This window comes from Lactuca sativa, chromosome 6 (genome assembly GCF_002870075.4).
Source record: "Lactuca sativa cultivar Salinas chromosome 6, Lsat_Salinas_v11, whole genome shotgun sequence".
Classification (NCBI taxonomy): Eukaryota; Viridiplantae; Streptophyta; class Magnoliopsida; order Asterales; family Asteraceae; genus Lactuca; species Lactuca sativa.
The window spans coordinates 5,616,022-5,626,361 of NC_056628.2; the positions used below are offsets into that span (position 1 = coordinate 5,616,022).

Genomic DNA, 10,340 nt, shown 5'->3' on the forward strand with positions numbered 1-10,340 from the left:
TTGTAAGAACTTTAATTTCATTTTCTAGATTTGTGATCTTGTTCTAGTCATGAGTGGCTAGAACCCTAGTTTCTCCAACTTCATGTCTTGACTTTTTAGTTGTGATTTCAATCATGTGATTTGATGTTTGCTTCTAATTCCTACCTAGTGAATTTGATTTTGTTTCAATTGAATGTTTGATTCTAATTGTGATTCTTATTGGCCATTCGAATTAGGGTTAGGTCATTCAAGTTATCAAATTGCAAAATCCATAATTGTTTTGTGAATTGAACTAAGTAACAAACACTAAATTGATTTCCATTGAATGGATTTAGTGTAAATCTTATTCACATACACTTTTACACTCCCAAGCTTATGAGGAGTATTGGGTGTTGTTGGGAACATTCACATAAAGCTTCATGCAATCTTCCAATCTAATTCTAAGAGCTTTTTTAGATTAGGTTAGTAAGGTTAGGATTGATCAAAGAGCTTGTTTTGGTTAATTATTGTGGTGAATGGAAAGTGTTAGAGCTTGTTAACACTTTCAAGTACCAACTTAGGTGGAATTGAGTAGATATCATTTCATCCTTGGAATCACATTGTTAAATTGTCATGCATAGAGTTGGAGTTCTCACAAATCCTGAATTTGTTTCATTTAATTGATCATTTAGTTATTGCTTTATCCTCTTGTTTAAATCCTTGCATACCAACCCCCGATTTATGTGACCATTATTGTACCTTCCGCAAAAAGGTATAAACACTTGTCCCTTGTCTCTGTGGATCGACCCTGCTTACCTTGTACTACATTATTAGTTCATAGTAGTAGTGTTTAAGGAGTCATTTGTACCCTTTATTTGTTGGGTTTGACACGCCTAACAAATTGGCGCCGTTGTCGGGGACACGGTGTTACTAATTGTTTATGCCTAGATTTTTGTGAGTAGGTGCTTTAAAAAAAAGTCAGGTAGAAGATAAGTTTTCAATTGAAGGAAGTGGTGAGAAGGTTAATGTGTTGTAAAGTCCCACCTACTTAAAACAAAGCACATTTAGGGGCCAAGTCGAGCCAACGACTTAAAACAAGGGCAGCTAACCGGGAGGCAACCCGGGGTTATTTTTGTCCTTTCTTTAAAACTTTTTAGTGTTTGGTAATTTTTTTTAATGTCCCAAATGGTTTTAACTTATTTTTTATGCCTAGAAAATGAATCTCCGGCTCCAAAAATACTTCACGGGTAGCTTGAGGAGGATGAAGAGGAGGTTCATGCCACAATTGCGAGGCTCCAAGAACGATTCGGTAAATTCTTTCTATATCTTTAATCGTTCATATTTTACTTAAAATTCAATTGGTGTGCATTTGTAACTGTTTTGAACTCATTCTCAACCCAACTACCATTCTCCACCATCCTACTCTCAATAGGCCGACTATACCTCTCTCCAAGCATCGAGGACGATGCTTATTTTAAGCTTGGGGAGGGGCATCCATCCATGCATAAATCCCATTGCATGTAGTTTTGTACATATTGCATTAATTTTCATTTCATTTTCTTTTTCATTTTTTTTCTGCATGGAAAATTTTTCAAAAAAACCAAAAAGATTTTCTTTCTATTCTAATTTTTATTATTTTCTTTGCAATTTGTTTGCATCTAAATTTTTGCATTGCATTCATTGCATAAAAAAACGATCCAATCCTAAACAACCGAATCTTTTCAAAACAGTTGAGCTGGTAAGTAAGTCATGTGCCTTAAGATTGACTTGCTCTTTTTATTGAAAAATTTAAAAAGCAAGTTAATCGCACACGAACACACCTCCCGAAGCTACTCATGCAAAACAGAAAATGAGAAGATTGTCAACACTGGAGCATAACAGCAGGTATGAGTCGATTCTTTGGGACATATGACCGGTCTTATGAGTAGTAATGCTCAATTGAACTTAAAATGCCAAATTCAAAAGTTCATAAAAAGAATGCAAAATCTCAATGTCCCGCCTTCCAACGCTCTTAAAAGTCCTTTCTACTTATTCCCTTTTATATACCCTGCTTGAGGACATAGCTTTCAACTATACTTACGGGTTTTTGCATGTTAACATTTAGTCCCCCGAAAAATGTCTAGAAGTCCCTCACGGTAATAGACCGTGAGATGTCCCATAACAGAAAAGTTAAGGACGAAAATATAAAGAAATCGGCCGAATAAATAAATTAAGTATTATGTGTTAACTTAGTTATTTGTATTTATATAATAATAATAATAATGGATCTTTAAAAAAATTATTAAGTTAATCTGTGACCTTTGGAACTCGAATAAGTAAACTCCGAGGGGTGTTCTACACCTAATCGCCTAAAGCAAAATTGTTTGGGACTGATTGGGTTGAAAGTTCGCTACACGGGTTCCATAGAAAGTCGTGAACTTAATAACCAAATAAAGCTAATTTGTGGCCTTTGATGTTCGGGCAAGTAAACCCGAGGGATCCTTTTAAATCTAGCACACTAAGGTCATTTGATCTGGATGTGTTGGTTGAAAGCCCATTACACGGATTTCAAAGAAAGCCATGAGCTTTATTTGTAGGAAAATGTAATTAGGAAGTTTGTGTATATTTGTGTTTATAGTTTTATTGAATAATATATTTAGGAAAAATGATTGGCTGCCAAAAGATTCCTTTGGACTTGGATTTGAACTTATGACATTGGGACTGAATGTTAATTACTATGACTGGAGTAAGTGGTTTGAAGTTTGTAACCAATCTGGGTAAATTTTAGGGAATTTTTAGAAGATATTTTTTAGAAAAAGACTGTTGTTAATCAACAAATAGCTGGAGTCGGTCATTGTTATATTTTGTGAAACAAAGATGATTGAGCATGTTTTGTCACATAAAATTTCATGAGAGTAAGACCATAATTTGTTCCATGATTTAACTTCATGCTATTAAGAGGAAACAAGTGTTGTGATCTTTGATTCTGTTGAATTGCATTAGGGAGTGGCCAAAAGTCTTGTTTTTGCTGTTATATAATATTTTGAGACTTATGCCAAGTTGACTCAAGGCACGACAGGTACATTCTCAACTATGCTACAAAAACGAGGTTAATTGGGTTGGATCCTTTACATATTTGTTTTGGTTATTGCATTAAGTTTCAAAAGTTTTGAATTTCATTTTCTTTTCTTCTCTTTTATTTTATTTTCTCCGGTTTAAATTTGTCTTGTTCTTTCTTGAGGACAAGAAAGGTTCAAGCTTGGGGAGATTTGTTAGGTGCATTTTATGTACCCATTTTGTAGCTTTATTCCATAAAAGTGCATAGCATTTAGGTTTAAACTCATGCATTTTGCATATTTTTCGGGACTTTTCATGAGGCAATTTCTTTCACATACTTTTGTGATATTTCAAGGACTTTTGGAGGTAGGATATTGTTGGAGGAGGTAAATAAGAGTTGTAGACAAAATTTCGGGACTTGCGGAACACCGAGGAGCAAGATATCAAAAACAATGAAGATTTTGGCTTTACAGAGATTTACACGGCCGTGTAAATGCAAGCCTTGCGTTTACGCGGGCCGTGTAAACGTAGATTTCTGCGCAATATATTTTTGCATTTACACGGGCCGTGTAAATAACAGTGTTAATTTACGCGGGCCGTGTAAATGACAGTGTTAATTTACGCGGGCCGTGTAAACGTAAACGTGGGTTTTAAAGCAGTTTTTCACCATTCTTAAAGGGGGGAACCGATTTTTTCTTGAAGGTGTCGATTTTGGGAGCAAAGAAGGCAATTTCTAGAGGATTTTGGAGTTGATTAACACTTGGGAACATTTGATTTCATTTTGTAAGAACTTTAATTTCATTTTCTAGATTTGTGATCTTGTTCTAGTCATGAGTGGCTAGAACCCTAGTTTCTCCAACTTCATGTCTTGACTTTTTAGTTGTGATTTCAATCATGTGATTTGATGTTTGCTTCTAATTCCTACCTAGTGAATTTGATTTTGTTTCAATTGAATGTTTGATTCTAATTGTGATTCTTATTGGCCATTCGAATTAGGGTTAGGTCATTCAAGTTATCAAATTGCAAAATCCGTAATTGTTTTGTGAATTGAACTAAGTAACAAACACTAAATTGATTTCCATTGAATGGATTTAGTGTAAATCTTATTCACATACACTTTTACACTCCCAAGCTTATGAGGAGTATTGGGTGTTGTTGGGAACATTCACATAAAGCTTCATGCAATCTTCCAATCTAATTCTAAGAGCTTTTTTAGATTAGGTTAGTAAGGTTAGGATTAATCAAAGAGCTTGTTTTGGTTAATTATTGTGGTGAATGGAAAGTGTTAGAGCTTGTTAACACTTTCAAGTACCAACTTAGGTGGAATTGAGTAGATATCATTTCATCCTTGGAATCACATTGTTAAATTGTCTTGCATAGAGTTGGAGTTCTCACAAATCCTGAATTTGTTTCATTTAATTGATCATTTAGTTATTGCTTTATCCTCTTGTTTAAATCCTTGCATACCAACCCCCGATTTATGTGACCATTATTGTACCTTCCGCAAAAAGGTATAAACACTTGTCCCGTGTCTCTGTGGATCGACCCTGCTTACCTTGTACTACATTATTAGTTCATAGTAGTAGTGTTTAATGAGTCATTTGTACCCTTTATTTGTTGGATTTGAAACGCCTAACACCGCAATTCCCGTGACCGCTACTTTCGAACTAAAAGGCCATATTCTCGCTCAACTCAAGGAGATTACTTTTTATGGGAAGGATCACGAAGACGCCTACAAACACTTGGACGAAGTGAATGATGTGGCCGACTACTTTAATGTACCGAATGTCCCCTGCGAGGCCCAGCTTCTTCGCATGCTCCCAGTCACGTTCGAAGGAGCTGCAAAGGATTGGTTAAAGTCACTTCCTCCCGGATCAGTCACCACATGGGCCAATATGAAAGAGGAGTTCATTGATCACTTTTGTCCGCCCTCCAAAATAGCCAAGCTAAAGAAAGCAATTGCCAACTTCGAGCAACAGCCCGGTGAGTCTCTTTATGAAGCATGGGAAAGATACAAGAGTTTGCTTAGAAATTTCCCACATCACGACCTCAATAGCCAATAAGAGGTCTCCATTTTCTACGATGGATTCAATGTCACCACAAGGCAATTGCTAGATTCTCAAGGTCCGCTCACGAAGAAGGCGCCCCCGGTAATCAAGGAGCTAATTGAAGAATTCTCTAAGCACTCTAGAGAATACCATAATCCAAGAAACAAAGTAAGTCGGGGAGTAGTGAACGCGGCAAATGATAGCATAGCGGCGGTGATAGCTAAGCTTGATAGTCTTGATAGAAGAATGACAAAAATGGATCAAACAATCCATGCTATGAGGGTGGGATGTGAAAATTGTAGAGGGCCCCATCTCACCAAGGATTGTGATGTGGATGAGAATGGAAATAAGAAAGCTCAAGTGTTCTATTCAAGTGGCGATCGATACAACGAAAATTGGTGAAAACCTAAGAAGGAATGGCTCCCATACGAAGAGTATAAGAAGGCTAAGGAGGAAAAATACAAGCAGAAGGAAAGGGGACTATATCAAAGAGAAGAACCGGTAGAAAAGAAAGTTGATTTGAAAGAAATGTTCACTAGATTCATAGCCGCGTCCGAAAAGAGACATAATGATCACGATGCTGCAATACATGAGACCAGAGACATGCTAAGGAATCAACAAGCATCCATCCTCAACATTGAGAAACAGCTGGGACAGCTTGCACACCAAGTGAACGAAAGAAGACGGGGTCAACTTCCAAGTAATACCGAAACCAATCCGAGAATGGAGAATGTGAGTGCAGTGACCTCCAGTAAAGAAGAAATTTTCACAGATGCACAAAGGATCTCCAAGAGGAAGACAGAAAGGGCAGAAGAGTCGACTCCAGCAAAACCCGATCTGACTCGCTGAGTCCCTCTAATGGACTCGACGAGTCCGTGCGTGAATAATAAAACTGTCAGTCCTTTAAAGCCATATAACCCTCCTTTGCCATACCCAATTAAAGCCATGCCTGCAGAAAAATTCGAAGCATATAGAACCTTCATGAAGCATGTTAAAGCCTTACAAGTTAATATGCCATTTGTGGAAACAATGCTCCAAACACCAAAATACTTCAACTTGCTAAAAGGTCTTTTTGTTGCTAGGAAAGATTTGGCTGAAGTCGCGGAGGTACTATTGAGTGAGCTGCCCGAAAAGAAAGGCGATCCGGGGAATATTATAATTCCGTGCCAGTTTGGTAAAGAAGTTGTCACCCAAGCATTGACCGACTCGGGTGCAAGCATCAATCTGATGCCTTTATCTTTCTTTAAGAGGTTGAATTTACTAGAGCCGAGACCGGTAAATATGAAGATCCATTTAGCAGACAAGACAATAATTCATCCGCAAGGCGTTTGTGAGGATCTCCTTATTAAAGTAGACAAGTTTATATTTCCGGTAGACTTTGTGGTGGTTGACATGGAAGAAGACCCCAAAATTCCAATCATTTTGGGGAGATCATTTTTAAACACCGCATGTGCCTTAATTGATGTATGCGAGTCTACATTAACATTGAGGGTGGGTGATGAGTCCATAATATTTAAAGCTATGCCAGAAGCCAAGCAAAAGGAGGAAAGAAAAGAAAACATCTCACTGATCCATTTGGATGATGAGATATTACAAAAAGAACTTGAACTTTTGCAAAAAGAAGATCCAACCAAGTTTCTGCTACATTCTGGAGAGGATGGAGATGTTAACAAGGACTTCGAGGAGTTAGAAAAGCTACTGGAAGAATCCGACTCAGAAAACAACCAAGAAATGGTGGAATACGATCAGACTCGCCGAGTCACTTTACTAGACTCGACGAGTCCAGTCGAATTTGATAATAACTTGGACGGTTTGGATCTACTGGTTGCTAGTCCTCTGTATAATCTGGATTTGAAAATTTTTCCTCATTCTTTAGGAGAAGAAATAGAAAAAGAAGACATGGATACGGAAGTTCAACACACTTATATAGCATGTCTTAATGCAAACACACTTGAAGATGGGGTGAGCACAAAGAAAGAAGAGGAGGCAAAAGAAAGGAGGGTGGAAGCTGATCAACCATTCATTACCAAACCTAGAGCACGCAACTTCACAAAATACGAAGTAATTCAGTTTGAAGGAAAAGAAGTGCAAAAGAAGGTGAAAACGCATGGGGTAAAGAAGAAAAAGAGGAGAATGGAAGCCCAAGCAGCTGAGGATGATGCTGTGAAAAAGAAGAGAGAAGAAGCAAAACGGGCTTACAAAAAGAAGATTCACGCTTACAAAACGAAGTACAAACCACAAAAGACTAGGCGTGCATTCCCGATGCTGGAAGATGACGAGACGTAGATGGGAAGGAGTCCAGCTAACGACTCCTTAAAAAGAAGCGCTTGGCGGGAGGCAACCCGTTATTTAGAGTTTGCTTTCTTTTACTTTTTTAGTTTTGTTTGCAATTTTTCCTTCGTTTTTAGATTGTTAATTCCCCAATTCGTCGGACATGTCTGCTTGAGAGTGTGCATGGGCTAAGTGTGGGGTGAAATGGTTTTTTAGATAAATGACAAAAAATTTAAAAATTATGAATTTTTTTAAGAAACTCGCCGAGTTTGATCGTAACTCGACAAGTTTATATAAATTTCAGAAAAAAAAATTGACATCGCGACTAGACTCGCCGAGTCTGACCCCGACTCGACGAGTCGGTATTATTTACAGAAAAAAATAATATTGAAATTACTTTTACAACCGGTAACTAGGGTTTTAACCCTAATGAATCAGTTTTTTCACACACACTCGCCGTGCGCCTCTCTCTCAACTCTCTCTCAAGCATTCAAGTGTTCTACCATTTTTCTTCAAATTTTTCAAGTTTCATCACAAAAGGTAACGATTTTCTTCCTCTTTTCTGTTAAAAGCATGAGTTTAAGGCTATCTATAATGTGAATTGCATAGAAAGAATCGATTTTGAATAAAATTAGATTTCTAGGGTTTCGATTTTTCAAAGATTATGATGTTTTGCATGTTTATTCTTGCCTAAAAACCTTATATACATGTGTCTAGACAAAACCCTTGAAGAAATTTTGAGATTTCCTGGTCCAATTTAGACCAACCCGCCGACTGAATCGTGCAGTTCGTGCGACTCGCCGAGTCGTACATGGACTCGACGAGTCGAGTCGGGGAACATGTGCATGACGTTTTTAATTATAACCTGTGTTTCTGGGTTTTGTGTCTTTGTTTTGCAGAAAAAAATGTTCAGCATGGGGCAAAGTTCTGGGGGACACCAAGGTGGCTTTCCTTGGTTAAATTTCCCACAAATTGAGTCCGCTTCAACAATGCGGAAGTGGAAGAAGAAGTTAGCAGACATAAGGAAGAAGGAAATATATGTGCCCAACAGGATAGATTGGGATTGGTTGCAAGGAGTACGCTATGAAGAGGAGTTAGCTCCGTATCTTTTAAAGGAGTTTACCCACGAAGGAGAAACAATGATTTGTGATGGGTGGAGCCAGGTCTTTCGAATCCAAGAGCCGGTGTATTTGGAGCTATGCCTAGAATTCTTCTCCACAGTATCTTTCACGGGGGGAGTGGATTGTTATCACCCAACAAGTTTCAGTTTCTGTCTTGGTGGTGAATTTCATCAATGTCCCGTGCTCGACCTTGCCTGTCGATTGGGAATTTATGACCAGCCCTTGGTCTCAACCGATATCTTTCGGGCCTTTTTGGGGCAATCCCACATGGTGTTTCCCGATGGAGTTACTAGCACGGGGTGGTGGAACACGATTGGCAACAAAGTTTATATTCCAAAATCGGCACAAGAGGGGAGCATCTGATCACCTACGCACCGCCTTATTCATCGTCTCATTTCATCCACTATTAACCAAAGGAAGGATGATGACAAGGTTTCTAACCTTGATGTCTTCTATTTATGGAGCATTATCACACCCGACATTTTTTGTAATATTCCATGGTGTTTGGCTTCATATCTATCGGAGGGTGCGGTTAAGGATCGCAAAACTTTGCGAATCCTTGGTAGTATGTTTGTCACCCGGCTAGCCAACTCGTTTGGGTTGATGACCCGTGGTGCATGGAACTTTATGACGATGATTCCTACACCTCCATTCAATCCAATTCTTTTCCGGCGGGCCAGGATTATTGAAGATTATGGTGGTGGTCATTATGCTATACCGCATGATGATCCGGTTGTTGGTCCCGAAGCACCGGGGAGGAGGGTTCGTTCGAGGAGAGAGCGGGATGTGGAGGAAGAGCCGCCGGTGATTCCGGTTGATAATGAAGAAGTACCAATGGATTGGTACAATGTGGAGATGAGGCGGCTACAAGATCAAATGGCGCGGGGCATTAATTTTAGCAACCAATCACATATCCGGCTTTTCGATCATTTCAACATACCGCATATTGATGGCGGTAACTTTCCGTACATTTCATCGTGGGACGAGGTGATTAGTGCAAGAAGGAGTGGTGCGGGAGGAAGTGGAACAGCAGCGGATCATGACGAGGAGGAGGATTGATTTCTTTGCATTTTTTTTATTGAACAATTTTCAATTTTTATGTTTTTGTTTTTTTTATTATTCAGTTTGTTTGAATGTGTTCAGACTTTTTACTGTTTTGTTTAATGTGTGGTTGCTTTGATTATTTTTCAGAATTGAATTAGGAATGCTTGCATATGAGAGTTAAAGTTCTAGAGTCGAAAGGGTTATAAGAGTGATAAAGAGTCAAGGAAGGGAAGCATTAGAGTCAAAGTATCGAGTCTGGTCCTTAGGGACATGAGCGAGTGAGTCCAGAAGTGAGGAGAGAATTTTGAAGATTTATTGGAGGCTGGAATATGTGTAGAATTCCAATTTTTTCGTCCAGAGGTTTACTCGTCGAGTGCACTAAACTGACTCGACGAGTCGTCTTGTATTCTCACACACATGAAGATGTCCGCGCTTATACTCGACGAGTCACGTATATGAATCGACGAGTCATCCATTTTTAACCGAAGGGGATTGTTGATTTGATGCTGATACGAGTACCACTTGACCATTTATTCTTCCTATATTGATTCATGAAGATCTTATATTGTTTTTCCGTGTATTTGGAGCGACCCACACGAGATTTTGACACCCAAGGCATGGATGAGCTGTTCCCATGCCAAAGTCATCTGAAGATGGAGCTCAAAAGAAGAAAGATCACCCTCACAACTACTATCCCAGGGGAGTTTGTTCCAATTCCCTCTTTATTTTCTTTTTATGTTTTTATCATGCATAATATGCAATGAGGGCATTGCATAAAATAAGTGTGGGGTAGGGGGTTGGTTACATATTAGAAAATTTAGAGTCTTAATTTAGGATAATTTTAAAATTTGTTGCATACCAA

The 10,340-nt window shown here is 38.6% G+C and overlaps 1 protein-coding gene and 1 non-coding gene across 2 annotated transcripts; one reads left to right on the top strand and one right to left on the bottom strand.

The window, feature by feature from the left end:
* Nucleotides 1-4,937: 4,937 nt before the first annotated feature.
* On the bottom strand, nt 4,938-5,044 carry LOC111902056 (small nucleolar RNA R71). Its single transcript, XR_002853664.2, has one exon. It is a non-coding gene; the product is annotated as a small nucleolar RNA R71 (small nucleolar RNA).
* Nucleotides 5,045-5,987: 943 nt separating this feature from the next.
* LOC111902054 (uncharacterized) lies at nt 5,988-6,930 on the top strand. Its single transcript, XM_052764840.1, has 2 exons — nt 5,988-6,776; nt 6,919-6,930. The coding sequence occupies exons 1-2, from the start codon at nt 5,988-5,990 to the stop codon at nt 6,928-6,930; spliced, it is 801 nt and encodes a 266-aa protein (XP_052620800.1).
* The last annotated feature ends 3,410 nt before the right edge of the window (nt 6,931-10,340 follow it).

Bases quoted from the DNA above. Each gene is read 5' to 3' on its own strand.
- LOC111902054 (XM_052764840.1), top strand. From the start codon at position 5,988: ATGCCTGCAGAAAAATTCGAAGCATATAGAACCTTCATGAAGCATGTT.